Source organism: Canis aureus, chromosome 21, assembly GCF_053574225.1.
Source record: "Canis aureus isolate CA01 chromosome 21, VMU_Caureus_v.1.0, whole genome shotgun sequence".
In the NCBI taxonomy this organism is placed as follows: domain Eukaryota; kingdom Metazoa; phylum Chordata; class Mammalia; order Carnivora; family Canidae; genus Canis; species Canis aureus.
Genome location: NC_135631.1, coordinates 10,762,434 through 10,786,239, shown reverse-complemented (window position 1 = coordinate 10,786,239; position 23,806 = coordinate 10,762,434). Strand labels below are relative to the sequence as shown.

General features: G+C 64.6%; 1 protein-coding gene across 7 annotated transcripts; it reads left to right on the top strand.

The window, feature by feature from the left end:
• Positions 1-48: 48 nt before the first annotated feature.
• TSPAN4 (tetraspanin 4) lies at positions 49-22,451 on the top strand. Of its 7 annotated transcripts, none has more exons than XM_077862943.1 (9): positions 49-194; positions 4,798-4,897; positions 8,213-8,292; positions 18,229-18,420; positions 19,715-19,789; positions 20,552-20,653; positions 20,763-20,894; positions 20,990-21,073; positions 21,640-22,451. In XM_077862943.1, the coding sequence occupies exons 3-9, from the start codon at positions 8,230-8,232 to the stop codon at positions 21,706-21,708; spliced, it is 717 nt and encodes a 238-aa protein (XP_077719069.1). In that variant the 5' UTR covers positions 49-194; positions 4,798-4,897; positions 8,213-8,229; the 3' UTR covers positions 21,709-22,451. The 7 variants fall into 7 exon arrangements, with proteins under 7 accessions (XP_077719069.1, XP_077719068.1, XP_077719073.1 ...); XM_077862942.1 differs by lacking the exon at positions 49-194 and adding an exon at positions 1,214-1,359; XM_077862944.1 differs by lacking the exon at positions 49-194 and adding an exon at positions 1,461-1,563.
• Positions 22,452-23,806: the final 1,355 nt, after the last annotated feature.

Below are 23,806 nucleotides of genomic sequence, written 5' to 3'. Positions count from 1 at the left end.
GCTCCTTCCGCGCGGACCGGGGGCTCCGGGGCCCACGCGGCCGCGACCGGAGCAAGCGTCGCCCCCCCCGGCCCTCCGCCTTGGTACGTCCCGGCCTACGGCGGCCTAGCGGGACCGAAAGGGCCCGACGGCGGCGCTTCGCCTTCCTCGTGTCCGCATGACTGACAGCTGCGCGGCGGGCGGACCGCGCGCAGGTACAGAGCCGGTCCGCGGGGATGCGGCTGAGGTCCCGCCCCTCGGAACCCCCGACCGGGACCCGAACCCGAGCCGGGGCCGAGCCGAGCGGGCGCAGAGTTGGAGCCCCGAGCCGAGCCGCAGCAACAAGTGGCGGGGCCGGGCCGGGGCCGGGGGCGCGGGGACCCGCGGCGGGGGGCGGGGGCGGGGGGCCCCGGAGGGACCTTCCCGCGGCCCCTCCCGGCCCGGCGCGGCGAAGGCTGTCCCCGCCCCGGCCCGGCCCGCTCGGCCGCTCTGTAGCCCCGACGGCCGGCTCGGCCGCAGCTCCTGCCCCCCCAGCGCCCCAGCCGCCCTCTGCGGCCCTGGGGGAAGGGCCTGGGGGTGCGGGCGGTCGGGGCTCTGAGGACTCAGAGCAGGGCGGAGGCTGGAGCGGGTGGTCCTGGAGGGCGGCGTGGAAGAGGCGCCCTGCAGAGCCCGCGTGTGTCGGGGAGCGCATTGATCCTGGCCGGGGGACCCCTTGGATAGGGCCCTGGAGGCCATACCTGCGGGCAGCTCTAGGCCGCGGGTTCGTGCCAGGGCTGGAGTAGGTGGTGGAGTCAGAGATGGTGGGGCAGCAGCCACAGAGGGTGGAAGGGACGATGAGGCTGTGTCCCTGGGGGCGGGGTGAGGTGAGCTCCTCGATCCGGGGGCCACAGGGGGGCGGGGTGCAGATCTGTGTGGGGGTAGGCAGGGAGGGCTCCCTGGAGGAGGCAGACTTTGGGGCTGTGGGGATGGATGTGTTCCAGAGCAGCGCCTGCGGGGGTGGGGGGGTGGGGGGGGTGGGGCGGGTGTCAGCTAGTCAGGTGGGCTGGGCATGAGTGGGGCCTGTACTCCCCACCCTCCCACGGTGGGTGGTGGATTCTGGCCTCAGCTTCAGGGAGGGAGCCTGAGGGTCCCCTGGGGCCTGGGAGGCGCTGGCCACCTCTGCCTGGGCCCTGGACAGCCTGCCCAGTGCATTTGTCATCCTCCACGCTGCCACGTGCAGAGCCACGAGAGAGGCCACTTCCCTTCCCAGCTGCCCCCCCACCCCACCCACTGGACGCACATCCTGTGCCTGGACAAGAGGGACAGGAGAGGGGGCCTGGAGTCACGGTGGCCTGGGGTCAGACCCAGGCTCCCCTGCAGAGACTATTGGCAACTGTGCAGGTGAGGGACACAGCGGAGGGGACCCAGGCTGTCAGCTGGGTGGAACTTGGGGAGCCGCTGGGGTGGAAGGCTTCCTGGAGGAGGGGCCCAGGGCCTGCCCCACCCATGCTCCTGCTGGGAGTAGTTGTTTACTCTGAAAGAGTGAGGGGAATGAGCCTCCCGCCTTGATCCAGGCCTGAGCCAAGTTGACATTCCTGGAATTCTGTGAGCTGTGTGTAGATTTGGGGGTGGTGGTGGCCTCTTCCTGGGCTCCTCCCTCCAGCTCCCTGATTTCCAAGGACAGACGGTGGGGAGCATCCCGGCTGCACCCCTCAGCACAGGTGTGCAGGGACACCCTGTGGGGCCTTGGGTCCTCTTCTCTGTCTCTATCCTGCCTTCCTCAACCCTGCAGGACACTGGGGAGCCTCAGAGGTCAGCCCTGCCAGCTGCCTCGGCCCTGGGTGGCCTCTGTGTGTGTGTTGTGGGGGGAGTTGGGTTGGGCGGGAGGGAGCCCTTAGGGCCCCAGGCACTGGTGGGGAGGAGGGGTGGGGAGGGGAGCCTCGGGGGCCTGCAGGGGAAGGGGGGCCCTCACTTCTCCTCTCTGGTGCAGTGTCAGCACAGATGTGGCCCAGGCCTCTGGGGAGGGAGACTGCCAGCGTTTGGAGCATAGGGTATCTTGTGGGGGGGGCATAGGGAGGGAGGGAGGGCTGTGCCACATGTGGTTGGGAACCCGTGAGCCACGCTTCCTGCCAGAAAAGGGTCACTGCAGGGCAGGCAGGGGCGGAGGACAGCAGTGGAAGCTTCTGCTGCTGAGACGCTCCAGCCAAGAGCCCGGCCCAGTGTACAGGGAATCAGCCGACCCTGCCCACCAGTCCTGGCATCATTTCTCCGTCTGTAGAGTGTGGGTAGAACCTATAGCTGCCCAGCTGGAGGGACCCAGTCCTGGTAATGCAGGCCTGGCCCCTGCTCCTCTTGCTCTGGGCAGATGCAGATGTGCACTCACGGGCGGGGCGGGGGGGGGGAGCGCTCTACAGGGTGGAGGGTCCCTGCACGGCCATGCTCGTATGCCTCCTCTGGGTCACTCAGGGTCCCTTGCCTGCTGAGCCTGCACTAGCCCTGGGCCCTGGGGATTGAGGAGTCTTGAGTGACGATGTCTGCAAGCGTGCTTGAGGCTGTGGTGGCCCTGACCTAGTGACCCCTTGGACGAGCCCGGGCTCAGGGCATTTGGGAACAACACTGCCAGGCAGCCCTGTGGTCTGGGCCCCATGTGGTAGGGCTCTGGGGGAACCACACTGGCCTGGAGGTGGGTGGGCACACACTGGGTACCTGAGACAGGGTCCTGATGGTTTCTCTCCACCACCACCTCCAGGACAGAAATGCCCCCCTGGGGGGTGGGGGGGCTGCAGGAGGAGCAGGGATGTAGGGGAGGACCCTGAGATGGGGGTTGGCCTTGCCCAGGCTCTGTGTGTGTAGGGGGTACCCCTCCCCCAGGGCGGGCCGGGTGGGCCTGGGGACTGTGGGGCCTGGGGCCTGCAGGGGCTGGATCAGCAGCCGGAAGGCCGACACCACAGGACTGTTTGTGTTGGCGGGGCCTCCCTGGCTCCTCAAAGCCGCCTCAGAGCCTGCTGGGCCTGGGGGCCCCGGGGAGGCGGCTGGCTCTGCTCTGCCCAGGATCTGTCCCTGCTGGGGTGTGTGCCCCCAGGCCAGGCCCCTGCTGCCTCCCAGCCCCTGGCATCCTCCCACCTTTGTGTCCGCTTTTGGGGTAGTTCCTCTTTGAGTGGGACCTGGATCCGGCCAGGTAGGTGCCCACGGCCTTCTCATGGCTTATGCTGTTCTGGGGTCCTCCAACCACTGCCCATCCCAGAGCCCTGGAGAGTCGAGCAGGCCCAGCCCAGGACTGCCGGTGTGTTGGTCTTGGGGCTCTTCCTCGGGTTGTCCCTGCTGCCTGCCACAGGTTCCATTCCCTGGGATGCGGCACATCAGACCCTGCACGCAGAGGATGGGGAAGGAGGCTTCCTGGAGGAGGAGGCTGGGCCTGGGTGAACCATGGAGCCAGCTGGTGTCCCATCTGGCCCCTGCAGCCTGGCCCAGCTGCACGGCCATGTCTGGGCTGCCCTAGATGGGAGTAGGGGCTCTGCACTCTTGGAGGAGGGCTATGGAGGTCAGAAGGGCCAGAGGTCATTCATGGAGGATCCAGGGGCTGCCTCGGGGGGAGGGGGGAGCAGGGGGGTGAGGGCTGGAGCGGCACTGCGCAGTGGTCTCATCCAGCCTCCACTTGGTGTTGGCCATGGGACTTCCACATTTTGGGGGGCCCAGGAGGCTTGAGGGGCTGCTGGTAGATCTGTCCTTTAGGCCCTGCCAGGAGGCCCTGTCCCCCTGACACCCAGGTCTTGGGGTGTAGAGGGCACAATGGCACCATATGGTGCATGGTTTTTAGCTCCTAGAATGTTGCTGTGGGCTTTGGGGGCTTATCAGGGAAAGTGGATGACGTGCGTGCCCCCACCCCCGCCCTGCTGCCGACTTTCTGGGCCTGAAACCTCCCCGTGGATGCTTCCTCCCTGGGCATGGGGACTGCTGAGGGCTCCCAGGTGCATCCTCTCCTCTCTGAGGTTCTGGGGAGGACAGGTATCAGGTCACCTGGGGGGAGGAGCCAGGACTCCCTCTGCTCTGTGGCCTCTGGTCAACCCCAGGCATAAGTTTGGGTGGGCTGGCAGGCAGTGGGCTGCCCACAAGAGGATGGGTGTGGGGGGCAGACACCTGCCAGGGTGATTTACTGAACCTGCAGTCCCCTCCTGCCCTTGGGCTGCTGGGAAGACTGACCGTTCCCCCCTGCCCCTGGGGCTGCAAGGAGCACCTGGTCTGAGGAGTGAGGTGTGGGGCACCTGACCGGGATGCCTTCAGGCACCCCATGAGATTGGGGGTCCCCTCCAAGCCCCTGGCTGCTGGGGGAGGACAGAATGCTCCCGTGAACGCCAATGGCAGACAAGTGGGCCCGGTGAGTCATCAGCAGCTGGCTCTGCGGGGAGAGTGAGGTTGGTGGCTCAGGGCACATGTCTGCTTGGAGCCCAGGAATGGGTGGGTGCAGGGCATCTTGGGGCATGTGGACACCCAAGGCCGGATCCCGCATTGTGCATGAATCCACGCCTCTGAACATGTATACTCTCTGGATGCACGGACCCCTGTGTGCTGTCCCTGTGTCTGTGCCCGCAAGTCTGCCTGCCTCCCGGGGTGTCTCAGGACGAGTGACCCAAGGCTGGGAGCAAAGCCCTACGTGACCCCCCGCTCCCAGCTCCTGAGTCAGGCAGTGCCTCCCCACCAGCCCCGGCGCCCTCTCCAGTCCTAGGGACCTGGTCCTGAGAGGAGGGCTGTCCCCCCCCTCCCCTGGTGCCTGCTCAGCCTCCAGGAGCCCCCGCAGAGGGTCTGGTGTGGGTCTCCAACCTGTCCATCTTCCTTCCACAGGGCTCCAGCCTGCCTTGGCCACACTGACGACTGGCCCACCTGCTGGCTCACCTTCGGAGGAACCGAGCGCCGCCCAGCTTCTTTCCTGCTGCAGGCCCAGGTATGCCAGTCGGGGTGGGCAGTGGCAGCAGCAGTGCAGACCCGGACAGCCTCATGGGCTCATCCACCCCGGGCCCCGGGGGCCTTACCAGCTGGATGCTCTTCGGGTCCTGGCGCAGGGTCTGAGCCAGCTGGATGCCATCTCCTGACCATGTCTAACTGGGGCCCCACCTGCTAGAGGAAGGGGACCCCTGCGGGGGAGAGGCTGCACTTTGAGGTTCCTGACACTGGGCCAGGGCATTGAGGAAAGCCCCGCCCCCCTTGGCCTCAGCCTGGACCTGTGTCCTCATTGCAGCTGGCCCCAGGACCCTTGGATGAATTTTCTAATTTTATTTCAGATCAGGCACTCCTGTTCACCACCTGGGGTGGCGCAGGGTTTTGTAGATGGGATATTTTGGGGGACATTGGGACACTGACAGCTGAGTGAAACAGAGCTGAGAGCCCCCTGGGTGCTGGGGCCCACTGTGGGAACCTAGGCCAACTCCCCTTGTGTCCTCTCCCTGCCCCACTCCAGCATGATGAAGGGGTGGAGAGGTGAGTCTGGGGCTCCATGAGGAGTCCTGCCCATCACTCTCTCCTGCCAGCCTGGGCCAACCCCGCTTCGTCTTCCTCGGAGGCCCTGTCTTGGGAGCCAGGCCCAAAAGGAGACAGATTCTCGCCCCTCAGGCCCCACTCCTCACTCATCTGGGGCCCGAGACTCTTTGAGAAGGATAAAACTGATGAGCTGGCGGCAGGTGTCTGTGCCCGGGGTCCAGCCATGCCTCCCTGAGTGTGTCTGAGCCCAGCCTGTGGGGGTGCTGTCAGTGTAGGGCATATGGGGTGAGGTGGGGTGGGGCTGGGTCAGCCCTGGATCCTCCCTTGGCCACCTGTGCCCACAGCTGCACCCTGAGCACACACTCACTCAGCATCCCAGGGCGTCCACCCTCGTATTGGGCTGTGGAGCTGCTGACTTGAGCCAAGGGGGTGCTGGGGTCTCAAGGGGGTCACTCGTTTCCTGAGCAGAGCTGTGGGCAGTGGTTTCTGTAGGGCTGGGGTGGGGCCCTCCGCTGCCTGCTTCTACACTGGGCCCCTGGCACATCACTGTTGTGTCCGTTTTCTGGGGCCCAGATGTACCAAAGCACACTTGAAGGAGGGAAAGATGGGGGGCATGGGAAACCCCAGGCTGGCCAGCCTTGTGAGACAGGCAAGGACTCTGGGACTCTCCTGCACCCCCTCCCTGCCAGGGCCAGCTCTGCTCTGCAGGAAGAGGCTTTCAGGCTTGGCCCCTGGGGCTTGAGTGCAGTTCTACAAGGGGCCTTCAGGGGGCAGCAGAGGTCTGATGCTCCTGGTCCTCAGGGCCCAGCAGGGCTGCCAGACCTCACTGGGCCCCCAGTCCTCCAGGTAGTCCTGCCCTGGCTGCTGCACATCCCTCCCCCCCTTCAACATGCTGCCTCCCACACCACTGTCTCTCAGTTTGTCACCTTGTCAGTATCCCTTCCTGGGCACTCCTGCCTCCCCTCCTCCTTCCCATCCGCCTCTTTCTCTCCCACCTCTCCGCGCTCTGAGCTCTTGCTACCCAACTCTCAGGGACCCTGAGCCAGCCCTTCCCTCTTTGGGCTTCAGTTTCTAGGACTGTCCCATTGGGTGGACACTGCCAGTGGACTCCCATGCTGACCTGGTAGGCCTTGGCTACAGCCCCAGGCCCAGAGCCCCGGGAGGAGGAGCTCAGCTCTTCTTTGGCCTCCTGGGCTGCAGGCCCAGGGCCAGATAGGAAGGCGGTGTCTGACTTACACGCTGATGTCTCCCCCCAACACCAGTGGCCCCAGAGACCATGCCCCCACCAGTGGGGTGAGCTAGGGTGCAGCTTAGGGAACATGTCCCCCAATGTGCGGGTGTAGTATGCATATGTACTCCTACCTAGACTGTTGTGCGTGTGTGTGCGGGTCACCCTGGGGATCTGTGAGCTTGGTGTGGGTCCTCGCTGCACGTGCGTGGATGTGTCCAGGAGGGGCAGGGTCTGACTTCTGGCTCAGGCTGGTGCAACATGAAATGTGACGCCCCCTCCAAAAAGACCAGTAATTCTCAGACAGTGGCAGCAGAGCATTAAAGCAGAAGGGGCTGTGTGTGAGCAGGTGGCTCATGCTACCTGGAGAAACAGGACCAGGGGAGGGGGGTGCCCCCACCCAGGGAGCACCCCGCCCTGCGACCCTCCTGTGAGTTCCAGCCCCTCCCTGTGAGTCTAAAAGCCTCGCCCAGGGTTCTTGAGGACTGGCCTGCCCTCCTAGGCAGCCTCCCCAGCCCCAGTCCCTCTCAGGGGCAGCCCCCCCACACCCCGGGGTGGGTAACCCAGGCTGATTCCTGTGCCCACAGAGGCCTCTTCCCATCCAAGCTGTAAACGGCCGGGGCTTCGGGGGTCCCTGGAGAGCGCGCCCCCCCAGGGAGTGTTCGGGGCTACACCGTCCGGCGCAGCCTCTTTCTTGACTTGAACCCAGGTCGAAGCCGCCCCAGGTCACCACCAGAAAGCAACTGGGTCACCCCTTCATTTGCATCGCCCTGTGCGTCTCGAGTGCGGTCCGAGGCTCGGCCCGGCGGCGGGGGCAGTGCGACCTCGTTCCCGGACCCTCCGCCCCGGGCCCCCGGGCCCCCGGGCCCCCGACGCAGTCCCCGCCCTTCCAGAGCATCTTCCTCCCGGGCGGGCCCGGCGGAGGCCAGGGGGGCTGGGGGCCGGGGGGGCGCCAGCGCGGGCGGGGCCGGGGGCGGGGCGGGGTCGTCGGCCCGGGGCCGCGATTGGCCGGCGCCCGCGAGCGGTGGGATCGCGGGGCGGCGCGGATTGGCGGGGGCTGGGGGCGGGGAGGGGTCCTGGGGGGCGGGGCGGGCGCGGATTGGCGGGCGGGCGCGGGGCGAGGGCCGGGGCTGCGGCGCGGGGAGCGGGCAGGTGTCCGGGGCCGCCGCCGGGGCGGAGCGGGGAGCGGGGCCGGGGCCGGGGCCGGGGCGGGATGCGGCGCGGCGGGGCGCGGGGCGCGGGGCGCTGAGCCCGGCGGCGGCCCTGGCGCGATGCGCCGCTCGAGCACGGACGAGTCCACCTACCGGCGCAGCCCGTCGCCGGAGGGCAAGGAGCCGGGCTTCGCGCGCGGGGGCCCCTTCCGGCGCTACAGCAGCCTGTACGGGCGCGCGGGCGCCGGGGACGGCGGGGACGGCGGGGACGGCGGGGACGGCGGCCCCTTCTTCGGCCTGCACGCCAGCCCCGGCCCCAAGGCGGCTCAGGCGCGCTGCACGGCGCCCAAGGGCAACAAGTACGTGGTCTTCTACCTGGACCTCTCCTTCATCTTCCTCCTAGAGCTGAAGCGCTGCAGCATGGCGCGCGGCTGCCTCCAGGGCGTCAAGTTCCTCATGTTCGCCTTCAACCTGCTCTTCTGGGTGAGTGGCGGCGGGGCGGGGCGGGGCGGGGGGCGCCCAGGGTCGCCGCCCCAGCTGGGATGGGGAAACACTTGGAGACCCAGATGGATGCGCGGGGTGGGGGGGGCCCAGGGTCACCGCCCCAGCTGGGATGGGGGGCAGACACCGGGACCCAGATGGATGCGCGGGGTGGGGGGGCCCAGGGTCACCGCCCCAGCTGGGATGGGGGGCAGACACCGGGACCCAGATGGATGCGCGGGGTGGGGGGGCCCCAGGGTCGCCACTCCAGCTGGAGGCCGGGCTGGGGTGGCCTGCGGGAGGCGGGTTTCCGGGACCGCGGGGCTCTGGGGCTCTGGGGCTCTGGGGCCGAGGCTCTGCACTCCAGGCCGCTGCCCCTTGTCCTCTCTGCTGTCCTCCTGGGACGGGACATGTCCCGCACCTGCGCGCCCGACAGGGAGGCTAGGCACTGCGCCCCCCTGCGCCCGGGTTCCCGGGTTCCTGCGTGGAACTCTGGTGCCTCCCTCCATCCCCTCCTCTCCCCTCCTCTTTCTTCTCCCCTCCCCTCCCCTCCCTCCGCGCAGCCGGCGTCCTTTCTTGACTTTCCACCCCGCACCAGTGGTCTGACTTAGGAGGTTCTGAGGGGGCTGTTGGGGGCCGGGTGGTCCCCTCCAGTGTCTGCAGGTGCTGTGGGGAGGGAGGGGGTGTGTGCACCGGTGAGTTCTCTGGCTGGGCCTGACACTGACCAGGGTGTTGGGCCCCGGAGTGTGCTGGGGAGGTGTTTGGCCTCCCTGCTGGCTCTTCTTCCTACGTGGGGGGAGTGTGTGTTGGGGGTCACCCATAACTTTTGCTGAGGTGGGTTGGGTGTGCTCAGACAGGAGGTGTGTGTCCAGAGGTATTGGTCCTAGAGGGTGGCCTCTTCTTCCTCCATACAAGGCTGGCTGGGTGGCTGGGTGGGTGGGGAGATGACAAAGTCGTCACCCAGCCCCAGTCCCGTAACTGCAGGGAGCGTCTTGGAACAAGCCTGGCCAGGCTGGGGTTCCACTGGCGGGGCTAGGAGGCGTGGTGGAGAGAGGATGCCAAGGTCCCTCTTGCTCCATGGGTAGTTCTGGCCATAACCGGGAGTGAGGGTGTGGCTTTAGCTCCAGCCTGGGCTCTGGGCCCCACAAGGAGGCCATCCTTCATGCCATTTACATGCTGTCCAGTTAAGGCCACATACCCAGAGACCTGGGTCTATCTTTTTGCACCTGCCTTTCTTGTCAGGCTGTACTTTCCTCTTCCCAGCTAGTGGTAGAGGGAGTCAGGGGTCCCCGGAAGGGGTGTGACCCAAGGAGACCCAAGGAACCCTTCCCCAGATGCCTGCTTCCAGAGGTGGTCATGCCAAGGGTTATTTCTCTACGAGAGACTCTCAGGAGGGATGAGGCCCAGGCCCAGAGTGAAGTACCCTGAGGCCAGGAGCTGGCGGCAGAGGTGCAGAGGTGCGTGACAGCTGGAGCCCGACCCAGGGGTGTGAAGGGGTGAACGTCTTCTGGTGGGGGATGTTGGCCAGCTGCAGGGGGCGCCGGTGTGGTTGCACTGAGTGGCTGGCAGAGTCTGCGTGTTGCTGCAGGTGACCAGACTTGACAGTAGTGGTGATGTAGGTGGCCGACTGCTTGGGGTGGGGGCAGGCAGTGGGTGTGGTGGGTAGTCAGGTCCCGGGACGTGGGCAAGTCTTGTCCTTTCCCTTATCTCCTCTCCTCAGCCATCTGGACAACTGCTTGGGGGCAGGAGAGGGGACCCCTCAAGGGAGCCTGTGGTCTGAGAGCAGCCCCCCTCAGTGGGTCCCCAGGCAGGGCTATGTTTGCCCTGGGAGCCCTGAGGGAGCGTCCCTACCAGCTGCAGGCCAGACACGCTCTGCCAGGCCTCAGCCTGGAAAAGAGCAAATCAGAAACCCCCCTTGGGACCCCGTCTTGGGCTGGAAAATCCATTTCCCTTTTCTTCCACAGTTCTACTTCCCTGTGAAGCAAACTGGTCTCCTGCTGCTGACCTGGGCCCCTCTCTGCCCCAGCATGGTGCCCAGCTGGGGTCTGATACCCTGGGGGTCAGAAGGGGGCACCCGGCTTGCCCTTGGCCCATAGGAAGCACTCCAACATGAGGTGTGGTGGGACTGGTCCGGACGCTGGGTCCCTGGGCAGGGATCAGCTGGGCTGCAGGTGGCCGGGGCGGAGGCCAGAGCACCCTCCCCCGAGCCCCCAGCTCCTTTGTACCTGGGGGTGCTGGCCTCCCCCTCTGTCACTAGGAAGCTAGAGGACAGCCCCGCCCTGCACCCCTGAGTGTCATGCCTCAGTCTCCCCACTGGAGCTGTGAGGGTCAGGGCTGAGGTAATGGGAGGGGAGTCCTAGGGGCTGGACCTTAAGACATGCACCTGTGTCACTGCCTCTGACCCCACCCTGCAGGGCTGGCCAGGTCAGTGCTGGGCCAGCGTTTGCCCCAGCTCGTGGGGAGCAGGCTGGGGGTGTGTCTGGTGGGGCAGCTGTGTCTGTCCCACATGTGGCTCCCAGCGGGCGTGGGTGCGGGGGCCCTGGTTGGGGGGGGTGACAGGAGGTAAGGCTGCAGGCACAGGCCAATGGACTCCCGAGGGCCCCATCCGCAATGACTTCTCTATGTCCTGCCCTCGTCTTTGCTCTTCTGTCCTCCAAGCCCTGCCTGGCACCCCCTTACCTCAGGTCCTCGATCCTGAGGGAGGTAGACCACCTAGCCCCTTGAGGCTCCTGCACCCCTGGCTCCCCCAGCAATTTGGTTCCCCCCCACCCCTGCACTAGCCCCAGGGTGCCCCTGCTGAGACCACAGTTCCTGACAGCCTGGGGAGGCAGGGAGCGGGAGGGCTGGCTCAGGAGATCATCGAGTCCTATTTATGGGCCCTGTTGGATGGGGTTTCCTTGGGGGCTTCTGTTTGGGCCTGGGAAGGGACGACTGAGGTATCCAACCTTGGGTCCTTGTGGGACAGGAAACAGTCATCACCGGTCTGTCCTGGGGTTGACCTGCTAGGTCCTCCTGCACTGGCTGGGTCCCCGGCTCATCTCAGGGAAGGAGACAGGCTTGCATGTTGTCACCAGTGCTTAAAGCCGGGGTGCCCTGAGACAGGGAGCTGGGACAGCACAGGTACCCCCCCAGAGTTCAGAGCCAACTGACCCCCAGACCTTGTCTTGCCTTCCCACAGCACATGGGGCCTCCATCTGAGGCCTGCCCAGGGCAGTTTAGGGTCAGGGCCTCCACCATGGGGTGGGGGTGTCTCCCGGGAGCAGGCAGGTATACTGTGTGATGCCAGGCACAGGGTGAGGGTTTGGAGACGTGCAGCCCCTACAGAGCCCCCCTGCCGTGAGAGGGGTAGGGGTATGGGGAGCGGGAGGACATGTTCTTCCTGCTCCTGCCCTGCCCTGGGTCAGAGTGCTTGGGGCTCCTCCAGGGGCAGTCAGTCTCTGTGGCTCGGGGGTCCTGGGGGGACCTGAGTGGAGGCAGGGCTGAGCTTAGCAAGGTAAGCCTGTTTCTGTGCCTCCCAGACTGGGATCAGCCGAGTTGAGGGCCCCTCCTCCTGCTGCACCCCTGGCAGGTGTCCCTCCCCGCCCCCTTCCCTAGCTCTGGGCTGCTCGCTGCCCTGCCTCTGCCTGAACTTGTGCTCAGAGTCCCTCTGTGTGGCTGGGGTGGGGGTTGGAGCCCTGCCTGCCATCTCCTGCTGCGCAGGCCAGTGGAGGACTTTGGGTGAGTCCTGCCCTCCTCGGGGTCTCCTCAGGGTCTCCCCTTCCCCAGCTGCAGCACAGGGGGGGGCCTGGATTTTCCCCTGTGGTGATGCATGACATCCAAGTGGGTGTCAGAGACTGGTGGAGGAGGAGTGGACACATGGTGGCAGAGGGCCCTGTAGAGCTGGGGGCCATGACCTCCCCCCAACCCTCCCTGCAGCTGGGGAAGGAAGCATGCCACGGGGGCCTGCTGAGGTCACAGGGGCAGGACCAGTGAGCATCTCAGACCCCAGACCCTGGGGCTCTTCTTGGCCCAGCCTCTTGATGGTGCTGGGGGCATCCTTGGGTCCTGGCTCCTATTTCTTTGTGCGATAGGCTAAGGCAGGGGGTGTCCTGCTGACCGCAGGTAGGGGTGGCTGTGCAGCCTTGTGATGGGTGCAGGGAGGGTGGGCGGATTGTGTGTGGGATCGAGTGGAGGGCCCCCAGGAAGGGGGGGGCACTTGACTCCCTGGTCAAAAGTCAGGGCACTCTCATCCTTAGGTTGGCAGCTGGTTAAGGGGATGGGCGGGGCTCTGGGGCCTGGGAATGTTTGGTGCCTGGTGGCCGTGCTGCGCCCCCCGCAGAGCCCTCCCTCCCAGGGTGGGGGCCGCCGCGGACATACTGTGAGCAGCAACAATCCGCTTGTGTATAGAGGCCCTGATGGCGGCACCAGGCCTGTGGGTTGTTGCTGGGTTGCTGGTCTCCCTGAGAGGTTGGGGGTGGCCGCGGGCAGTGAGGGGGATCCAGGCAGTGCCAGCACTATCCTGGGTGCTTGTCAGGCCTGTCCACCCAGTGGCCCAGAGGGGCTTCGCGGTGCCTCTGTGCGTGTCCCTGGAGTCGACCCTTTTTTGGAAGACGAGCGAGGGGGAGAGGCGGGCCTGCCAGGCCTCTCTAGGGAACCCTCTGTATCCAAAGCAGAGGTGGGGGGGCTGTAGCAGGAGCAGGGCTCTGTGCCCCCAGAGAGCTGTGGCCTTGGCCATGAAGGGCTGGAGTGGGAGTTGAGGCCGGGGGTCCCCAACCCAGTTGTACCTCCTGTCTGTGGCCCTGGCCCTGTCCTTCTGCTGTGCTTCAGTGCTTTGTCTGCCCTCTGGCTGCCCTGGGGCTCCGGCCATGGCCTCTCCCTCCCCTCCCCCAGGGAGGGCCGCTGAGGTTCTTGCTTGGAGCCCAACGGGGACTGGAACTCACCACCCCAAAATCAAGACCTGAGCTGAGATCAAGAGTCTAATGCTAAGCCGACTGAGCCACCCAGGCCCCCCCTTTTTTAAATCTTATTTTTGAGCCATCTCTACACCCAATAGGGAACTTGAACTCACAGCCTTGAGATCAAGAGTCACCTTCTCTACTGACTGAGCCTGCCAGGGCTTCTGCTGCTGTGGTCCTTCTCTGTGCCCCAGAGGCCCCCAGGGAGCTCCTCCTTGCCCTGGAGGGGGGACTTGGGCCTTCCTGGAGCTGCTGGCCTCCTTGGACACTGGCCTCAGGGGGTCCTCGGCCAGTGGGGCTGTCTCCCTGGGGGCTGGGGCTGGTCTCCTTGCGTCCGAGCTTTGGGGCTCCCGGGGCTGGCGTGAGTGAATGGGGCTGGGGATTGGCGCGGGGGCTTGGTTGGCGTTTAAGAAAATTACATGCAGGCCATGGCGTAGATTTTAAGTGAGCGCCCTGCTGAGCTGTCCCCCAGGTAACAGGGCCCAGTCGAGGTATAGGGGATGTTTCGGCCTGCCAGGAGGGGCTCAGCCCCTTCACTCATCTCGGGCAGGTGCAGACCTGGTTTCTGGCACTGCGGACACGTTTTGCCATTCCCAAAGTGCTGGCGGGAGGGGTGAGACACCCCGCCATGCCCAGCCCCCACCCCGAGGCTGTGCTGGCTGCCCGGCGAGGGGCTTCTGGGCACAGGCTCAGGCCCTGCGGGCACCCGGCCCTCCGCTGTGTTCCGAGGACGTGGCCAGCTGTCCTGCCATCTGCTGGCCGGAGGGGCAGTGGCAGAGGGCCACCTGACACCTGCCCCTTCATGGGCCTGGGGGTGGGGTGGCATCGCAGACCGAGGCGTCCCTATACCCCCAGCCCTAAGCCAAACCGAAAAATGCAGACAGGAAAACGGACAGCAGGATGAGGGGGGAGTGTAAGCCGGGTACTGGGCTGGGGCTGGTGACAGGGGAGGGCTGGAGATCGGGCGTGTGCTCGAGGCACATGGAGGGAGACAGAGAGGCCACAGCGGATGGAGGGGCAGGGGTGGGGGTCCCCCTCTCAGGCTTCATGGGGTCTGTTCCTGGGAGCCAGATGGGCTTTCGTGTGGCTGGGGAGGAGAGTCCAGCCAGTGCCCTAAGCAGTGAGAAAGTGGGGCTGAACATCTGTGCGGGGGTGGGGGGGGTGTCCCAGCCTCTCAGCGACCTCAGCCTCTTTTACCCTGTGTTTCATGCTCTGCATCTGAGTCTAAAGGACCTTGTTTTTTCCTGCACTTGGAGGCTATAATTTTCCTGCCAAAATGTTTTAAAAACTGCATATGCAGAAGCATTTTCAAAATTACAGGTAATTTTATTAACTGTGCTCGTACATTGTTAGTGAGTGTGTGTCTGAGTTTTTGGTGACTGGTCTATGCAAACATGCTTGCACATGGGGGGCCTTGGGGCTTGGAATATGGCAGGTCATAGGGCAGCATGTCTGTGACATGCGTCTGTGTGTGAGGCTGACGGTGAGAGGTGTCCAGCAGCGTGGGCTGTGTGTGTCACAGTGTGGGTCTCTTTTGCCATCTCAGGTGGAGGTGGGACGTTGTGTGCAGAGTTAATTAAGGAAATTCATTTCCACCAGTGCTGGGAGTGGGGAGCCCCCCCAGATTCCCCGGGAGCTGGACTCCCACAGCCGCTCTGCTCGCCGTGTCCTCCCTGTGCCCTTTCATGTGTTCCCATGGGGCGAGGGAGCTCAGACGGGCTCAGTTTCCTGCTGACAGGAGCCGTCTACTGTCCTTGAAGGCAGGCAGTGGGGTTGTGAGGAAGGAATAATTCTTCTGGGCTCAGGGACCTGCTCAGGAGGCAGCCTCACCCACTGAGGGGCGTCCGGGGGCTCAGCTTGGAGATGTGATTCGCCCAAAGTGAGGGCTGCATGGCTCAGTGGGGGACAAGCTGCCACAAGGCCTGGGCATGGCGGCCGGTCAAGGTGCCGTCTCCATGGGGAGTGGCCCACCCTCATGCCCTCCCTGACCCAGATCCTCCCTGGTCCCCAGCCACAGCACCCTTCACGCGCAGCACCGCAAAGGGCAGCCCCTCCCCTGGGATCTCTGGAGATCCCAGAGGCAGCGGGGACGCTGTGGGGACACAGCGCTGGGCGTCTGACAGGCACGGGCGAGGGGCCTCGCCCCAGGAAAGCCCTCAGCCGTGTTTCTCATCTGTAGGTTGGCTGGGAGGGTTGAATGAGCCACGGCCTGTCCCAGCTTCTGTCCCCATCATGTTGAGTGGTGCCTCCCACAGGAGAGTCCAGCCAGTGCCCTAAGCAGTGAGAAAGTGGGGCTGAACATCAGGCGGGCGTGGGGTGCCCAGAGGTGCTGGGTGCCCCCTCAGTGGCTGGGCCTGGGGTCAGCACCTCGGACAGCGCCGGGGCTGCTGGGGGTGCCGCCTTCTCCCCACGGCAGGGGGGGGGGGCACATCTCCCTGAAGCCAGCAGACCCTGTTCTGCTGTGGGGCTGTGCCCAAGCCCAGCTCTGCAGTGGGGGTGTCACCCCCTGCCCCCCCCAACCACCACAGGGCAGCTGGCTGCTCATACTGGGCACATACCCAGGCACAGGGGCAATGGAGCCACTCCTCCGGGTGGGTCCCCCGGCTGCCCTGCCACCTCTGAGCCTCGTCTGGGCAGCCTTGTCATGGCCCTGGGTTTGATCATGGCATGGAGATGGCCTCACAGGAGTCACATCCCTGGGTGGGTATGGCCTAGGTGGGCGGAGGCCTTTGTCCCCATCTACCGTGGGCCCTCTGGGAACCTCCAGGGCCATGTGATCCATCCAGGGGCAGGGCAGCCTGTGCACCAGGCTCCCCCTAACCTGGTGCCTGCGGGCACTGGCCCTGCCCCCTTCCGCACCTTACCTGAGCCGCAGACGCCCACCTACCCTGGGGAGGGGCTCAGACAGGCAGGATGGCCCAGCTTCCTGGACCCCGCCCGAGCCAGCAGCATTCAGAGGAGATGTTTATAATTTTTAGATCAAAGTTCTTCTGTGGAAGGTGCAAAGAGGGGCGGGGGACCAGAGAGGACCCGCATGTTCACCCTGGGCTGATTGGACACCCCACCCTACCCCCCGCCACTGGATGGTGCTGAGCTGGGGCTCAGCAGGGGGGCTCTCCTGCCCCGCTCAGCCTAGGCAAGGCCCGGAGGGATCCCAGATGCCGCTGGACCGGGCCCAGAGCCTGTCCATACTCGGGGAGCCACGGCCCCTCTGCTCTTGGGCTGGGAACTGCATTCTGCGCCCCCCTCACCATAACTGCAGTCTCCTGCCAGCCTGGCTTAATACGTGGTGTGCACACTCCCCAGCGGGTTATGGAGAAGGGAGTGGTGGCCCCACTGCCACCCCAGGGCGTGGCTGACCAGCTGGCAGGGGAAGGGGTGAGCACGGGCACATGGAAGGTGAGGCTTCCTTGGGCAGGGGTCTCTGAGCCCTGGGGGTCTGCTGAGTCATGGGGTCCCTGCCAGGCTCAGGGAACCAGGCCAGTTGTTGGGGAGCCGTGTGTGGATGGCCCTGGCTTCCCTTGACTCTGCCTCTGACTGACTGGACAGGTGGCTTGTTTCCCAGCCTCAGTTTACTGATCTGGGAAATGAGGTGGGAGTCTGGCCATTCGGCTCAGGAGGCTTTTGTGGGGGTGATGCAGGGCTTGTGGTGGCCCTGGGTGGGTATGGTATCCCGAGTCTGTGACCTAGCCTGTCCCGGGCGTGCAGGGTGATCACTCCAAGGGCTGGACGTCGTCCCTAGGAGAGCCCTGGGGGCTGAGGGCATGGGGACCAGGCCAGATGGTGAGCAGTGGGGAGGGGTCCCCAGGGCCGCCTGGCTTTCCCCAGAGCTCAGCATTGCTCCTCTCATTTTAATTGTGTATAATAAAGGGCAACTATGAAATTCAGTAAAAGTCCCAGTGGTTAAGGACAGGCCGCGAGGGCCAGGGGAGGGCCAGGGATGGGGTTGTCTGCTCCGCTCCTGTGCTGGTGTCCACACCAGAGCCTGGCGGGTGCTTTGGGGCTTGTGCTTAGAAAGTGACAGTGGGGGGATCCCTGGGTGGCGCAGCGGTTTGGCGCCTGCCTTTGGCCCAGGGCGCGACCCTGGAGACCCGGGATCGAATCCCACGTCGGGCTCCCGGTGCATGGAGCCTGCTTCTCCCTCTGCCTGTGTCTCTGCCTCTCTCTCTCTCACTGTGTGCCTATCATAAATAAATAAAAAAATCAAAGAAAAAAAAAATAAAAAAAAAAAAGAAAGTGACAGTGGGGGACACCAGGCGGCTGATGGGGAGTGTGGCCACCCACTGGGAGGTGGTTTTAGGAAGAGGAGTGTGTGGTCCGGCAGAGTCTCCAGGGATCTAGGGCAGGTCTCCCTGACTGCTCAGGTCCAGAGGCTGTGGGGCAGGCGTGGGCCAGGCTCGGGGCAAAAGGGGACACTTCCTGGAGAGATGATGTTCGGGAGAAGCCCTGGGGCTCCTGCCCAGGCTGCCTCATCATATCATTGGGACAAGGGCAGCCACCCCATTCACGTCCTGAATGGAGAGTGTCCTTAGGGATGCCTAGGTGGCTCAGCAGTTTGGCACCTGCCTTCAGCTCAGGGCGTGATCCTGGAGACCTGGGATCTAGTCCCATGTCAGGCTCCCTGCATGGAGCCTGCTTCTCCCTCTGCCTGTGTCTCTGCCTCCCTCTCTGTGTGTCTCTCATGAATAAATAAATAAAATCTTAAAAAAAAAAAGTCTCCTTAGACCATCCCCTCCCCACCATAGGTGGGGGACCTTGGGGTCCCCATCACTGTGGCTGTGGACCAGGGAGTGGTCTCCGAGCCCTGGGGGTCTGCTGAGTCATGGGGTCCCTGGGACCAGCTGGGTGCTGGGAGGTCAGCGGGGCAGGCGAGGGTGCGCAGGGCCTGTGGGATGCCACTCTGCATGGCCACAGTGATCCGGTGGGACTGCAGCCTGCTCTGGGGCGGTCTGGGAGGCGTGGGTGGTGGCCTCACTGCCCTCTCTCCCCACCCCGGTGGTCCCAGCTGGGAGGCTGCGGCATCCTCGGCGTTGGCATCTGGCTGGCTGCCACCCAGGGGAACTTCGCTACCCTGTCCTCCTCCTTCCCGTCCCTGTCGGCTGCCAACCTGCTTATCGTTACCGGGACCTTTGTCATGGCCATCGGCTTCGTGGGCTGCATCGGCGCCATCAAGGAGCACAAGTGCCTCTTGCTCACTGTGAGTGCCCCCCGCTGGGTGCCTCTGGGTCGCTGACCCCTCCGGGCAGGAACACATCACCGCCATGGCCTGTGGCAGCCCCTGGGGGCTCTGATGGGGCCTTCCAGAACAGGCTGGGGCGGTGGGGGTCAGGTGCTGGGGAGCTGCTGGCTCAGAGCTTCGTGGAGGCCTCCTGCGATGGAACGGACACGTGTGTGCTCACATGCCCACCCGTGCACAAGCGCACACGAGTGCCAGGCAGGGCCCCTCCAGCCTACTCTGAGACCACCCTTCCTGGGACCCCTCCCTGGCTCCTGTCCCTGGACCCTCTGTTGAGAGGCTCACGGTCCCCACCTCTGCCTTGGACACATTTACCGGGGACGTTAATCACCGATAATGGAGAAGGGGAAGTGTCCCCGGGTCAGGTTCCTCACCTGTTAATGTGTCCAGTAAAGGCCTTGGGCAGCTTCCAGTCCTAAATCACCCCTTCAAATTGACCTTGTCTGAGGAGCTCTTGCCCAGGGTGGGGTCCCTGAGGGCACGCCCCCCAAGATGTGCAGCCTCCCCAGCTGTTCAGCACGTTCCAGATGCTCCCATCAGGGCCTGGGGCTCTGATCTCTTGGAGCAGCAGGTGGGGTGTGGCTGGATCCCCAGCTGCCCCAGGGCAGGAAGCTGCAGTGGGGGGGGGGGGGAGCCCAGCCCCAGGCTTCTATGCAGGGGGAGTCCAGAGCCCACTTCCCCAGCCCTGTCCCCATCGTCCCTGCCCTAATCTCATTCTTGTCTGCAGGAAAGGCAAGGTGGATGCAGGCTGTCTCTGCTGCTCAGCTGGCCTGGGTCAGGGCTGTGCCTCTGGGGGTGCTCGGATGGGGGCGGGTGCTACCCAGTGGGCAAGGTCTGTGCCGTACGGGGGCACTTCTCAGGCTCCTGGTGGCTGTCCCCTCACCTTGGTCTTTCCCAAAGGGGTGGTGGCCACCCCTGGCTGCTCCGACGGCTGTGATCCCCAGGGTTCAGCATCATCACGGTCCGACCTACCCCCTGCCAGGGCCCCCTGCCTTGGGCACTGCTCCACCTGCCTGCCTGCCACAGGGACACAGGCATGAAGCCTAGGTGCGTCCCCTGGGGTCAGTGGAGCAAGAGAAGAGCCCCTGGGACAGAGAGGGGGGTGGGGCAGCACAAGGGGCACGTGCTGGTCCCCAGGGATGGACCCTGGGCTGGAGGCACCCGTCTTAGGTTTGCAGCCCCAGCCCTGGAAGGCTCCACAGGCTAGGGGGCAGGGGTTCGGTGTGGCCGTCCCTGACACCCATCTCCTCTGCAGTTCTTTGTGACGCTGTTGCTGGTGCTCCTGCTGGAGGTCACCGTCACTGTCCTGTTCTTCGCCTACACTGACAAGGTTTGGCCACCCTGCCCTCCCCACCCAGCAAGGGGCCATGGCCCCGCTACCCACTCAGGGCAGTCCCGCTGTTCACCACAGCCACCAGAGGCGGGTCCCGGAGGGGCTGCCAATGCCCTGGAGGCTCTGGGATTCTGGCACAGTGGGAGTGGGGGGACAGGGGTGTGGGCGGAACTCCCACTGTCCTGGACCGAGTGTCCACTGGGTAGGAAAACACCTGTCCCCGCGCAGTCATTGATTTACATTACTCAAGGTCCTGTGCTCGCTTCGGCAGCACATGTACTAAAAATCAAGGCTCCTTTCCGTGTTTTATGCTCTGCGTTAGACCCGGGGCCTGTGCTCCTCACTTTGCTCACGGTTCTGGCCTTTGCCTGGTGGGGGCTCTGGCCTGGTCCCTGGGTCCTCTGGCACAGTCCCCTCCAGGCTTCCTGGTGCTGGTCGACCCTGCAGACCTAGGAGCCCCAGTTCCTCCGCTGGAGGATGGTCTCGGGAACCAAGTTCCGGGGGCCACGGGGGTGTCGTAGCTTCTGGGCCCCTCAGCCAACACCCCGCATGTGCAGACCACTCACGGTGTTTCTGTCCTTGTCCGTCTCCATACCTGAAGCTAACAGGAGTTCATGCTGGGTGTCTCACTCCAGTGCCAGCCAGGGCCCAAGGGCAGGGACGGGCAGGGGGCGATGTGGGGCGCCTGTGGGGTCTGGATGAGGGAGGTGGAGCTGGCCGTTGGGGTGGGTGGCCCTGCTGACCACACTGCACCTGCAGATCGACAGGTACGCCCAACGAGACCTGAAGAAGGGTCTGCATCTGTACGGCACCCCAGGCAACGTTGGCCTCACCAATGCATGGAGCATCATCCAGACCGACGTGAGCCTGGGTGTGGGTATGCAGGCGGGGGGTGGGGGCTGGGGTGGGCCGAGTAGGGGGTAGGGCCCACCCCTGGCTCCCCAGCCATCCTAGCCTGTGCCTGTCGTAGTTTCGCTGTTGTGGGGTTTCCAACTACACCGACTGGTTTGAGGTCTATAATGCCACCCGCGTGCCCGACTCCTGCTGCCTAGAGTTCAGTGAGAGCTGTGGACTTCACGCACCTGGCACCTGGTGGAAGGCGGTGAGCACCCACCCTCCCCACACATCCTGGCCCTGGGGACCTGGGGGTGCGAAGGGCTGGCTTCATGGCCCCTGTGACGCACCCTCTGCCTCCAGCCATGCTACGAGACGGTGAAGACATGGCTCCAGGAGAACCTTCTGGCTGTGGGCATCTTTGGGCTGTGCACGGCACTGGTACAGGTAGGCTGTGGGGGGCCTGCCTCAGGGGCCAGCTGGACCCACCTGGCCTCCAGCCTACTGGAGCCTACTGGAGCGAGTACCCAGGCTCGCCAGTAGAGGTGGGGTTCAAGAGGGATGGTCAGGGGCCACTCTGTGGGCAGGTGACCTTTGACCTCTCAGGGACAGGCAGGTCAGCCTTGTTCCTGCAGCCTGAGCCCGGTGGCTGTGGTGGGTGGTGGTCACGGGACTGGGCAGCACAGAGCCCTGAGGTGAGGGCAGCCCGTTCCTGGGGTGCACAAACACTCAGGTGATCAGTTGGGCGATGGGCAGGCAGAGAGGGGGCATGGAGCTGAGGGGCCCTGAAGCTACCAGCAGAACCACAGTGGCCACGCTGACAGAAAGGCTGGTCTAGGGACCAAGCCCTGGAACCCCCAGCGTGTCCCCTATGCCAAGATCGGGGGGAGGCGTTCCTGGAGAAGTGAGGACCAGGCCTCCGGGGAGGAAGCTACGGGGTGGGGTCTGTGGGCAGGACCCCTGTGCCCGTGGTTCCTGAAGCGGTCCTGACCAGCCCCCTCATGTCCCCACAGCTCTTGGGTCTGACCTTCGCTATGACCATGTACTGTCAGGTGGTGAAGGCGGACACCTACTGTGCATAGTTTGCCCACTGCCTGCCACCTCTGCCTTGCCGCCAAAGGACACCGCCCACTGGGGAGATGACCGTGTCCCCTCCTGCCTCTCCTGCTGCAGGACTCAGCACCAGCCCCCACCCCCATCCCCCACCCCCGGACTCTCAGTCAGTCCTGGGGAACACCATGCTGGAGGGGATGGCCCAGCGCTGGCAATATAGGCGGGACGGGGACAGGAAGGGCTTCTGGCGCTTTTCATATCCCCATCCCCGCATCCTCCAGAGAGCAGTGTTTGCGCCCCTGTTGGTTGGGGCTATTCATGGGTGGGGGTGGGGGTGGGGGTGAAAGGCCACCCACTGGTCCTGGTGCTCAAGGTGGGGCTGCAGCCCTGCCACCCACATTCCACAGCAGAGCCGGGGCAGGCTCTGGGTGCGTCTTAATAAAGTGCGTGGATGACAGCCCCCCACCCTGGTGTCTGTTGCGGCCCTGACCCTCTACCCACAGACCGTTTGGCCATGGGACCCCCTAACATGTGCCCGGTACCTGGGGTAGGGTTCCTGCACATGCGTGGGACCAGCCATGAAACCTCTGCAAACTGGGATGCAGGAAGCAAGGCAAGGGCACCTCCCTCCCCTGATGTGGGGTGGCCTCCATCTAGCCCCAGGGCCTTACCTGCCCCCAGGGGGCCCTCCGCTCCTGTGAACTTTACCCCTTAACTGATAATCTGTAATGGATTCTGCAAATAAAGTGGGCTGTCAGGAGTGGAGCAGTGACCACCGCTTGCAGTGGCTGCTGGGGGTTTTGGGTTGGGGATGGGCCCCTCCTGGGAACTTCACTAGCTGTGGGGCATGTGGCCCCCGAAAATCTCCATTTCCAGCCCTCCTTCCTGCCAGCTCCCTGTCCCCTTGGGGACACCCCAGGTCCCTGTTCTTGTGTGGAGGGCCCCTGTGGGGATGCCCAGCTGAGTACCGCCCCTGGCCACAGTATGCCTCCAAGTCCCACCGATGCCACCCATCCTCACTCCACAGAAACTGAGAACCAATGTGCAGTTAGTCATCTCCTCCCAGCCAACATCTGGGAAGCCAGGAGGGACAGTGACACGTCTGACAAAGCAGTCCCCATGTAACCCCCAGCAGTGTCCATGGTGCCCTCTGGCTGGTACCTGGGTCCCCCAGTCATGTTTCTCCTAGTACGTGACCAGCAACACACCCATCCCACGTTCAGACTGGACCAAGCAAACAGCTTGCAGACCTGGGACCCTTGTCGCTCACAGCCTCCTACGTGACCCCTCAGACTCCAGTCCTGACTCAGCTTCCCCCACGGCTCCTGGAGCCTGTGGTTCACCAGGGTCCCCGCCCACCAGCACAGACCCCACCTGCTACTTCTGGGTGCTTTCTAGGCTCACTGCTCTGAGTACCCTGGGGGTCTGACATCAGGATCCCTCCCCAGCTCCCACCCCCTTCACTGGTCCCATCTTCCTGCACACCCAGTGTCTGTCACCAACGCCGACTCCTCTGAGCCTCCCATCTCCTGAATAGCCTTCTGGACACACTAGAGTCCTGCACCCCAGCCCTGGGGCTATGGCCTCCTGGCTTCCCTCCTGCCCAGGCCTTTGAGCTGGCTTTGAGGTTGTAGGGCCTCAGGGAACCCAGGCTATGGCCCCATGTGCCAGTTGGCATCCCTGCTTGACAATCCACAAGCAGGGGCATCCACGTGAACACATGTGCAGGCATGTGCTTAAGCATGTGCACACACACACCCATACACAGCTGCTGAGAACACAGGCTTATGATGGCTTCATGTCACCCCCAATCTGTCCTATTCAGGTCCAGACTCCCTACCCACCTTAGGGGCCCTCCCGACTCCACCCCAAGAGCAGGTCTGGATGGGCTGGGAGTGGGTGCAGTTGGCAGGACAGCAGGATTCTCCTGGAGGGCAAATGGCTCCAATAGGCCCTGCCCCTTACAGCCCTTCTCACTTCATGTCCCATAGCAAGAGATTAGGGGGCATGGCCTCCACCCCAGGACTCTCAGCCAGGAACCCTCAAGTGCTTCGGGGAAAGCCCAGAGCAGTGGTATAGCCACAAGCTCACACACAGCATCTGAGTGGTCTGGCCTGGCAGGGCTCT

What these genes read in the sequence shown, in the direction of transcription:
- TSPAN4 (XM_077862941.1), top strand. Translation starts at nt 7,930, where the DNA reads ATGCGCCGCTCGAGCACGGACGAGTCCACCTACCGGCGCAGCCCGTCG. An exon ending in TCTTCGCCTACACTGACAAG is followed by an intron (nt 19,790 to 20,551) that starts GTTTGGCCACCC and finishes CTGCACCTGCAG; the next exon opens with ATCGACAGGTACGCCCAACG. An exon ending in GGAGCATCATCCAGACCGAC is followed by an intron (nt 20,654 to 20,762) that starts GTGAGCCTGGGT and finishes TGCCTGTCGTAG; the next exon opens with TTTCGCTGTTGTGGGGTTTC.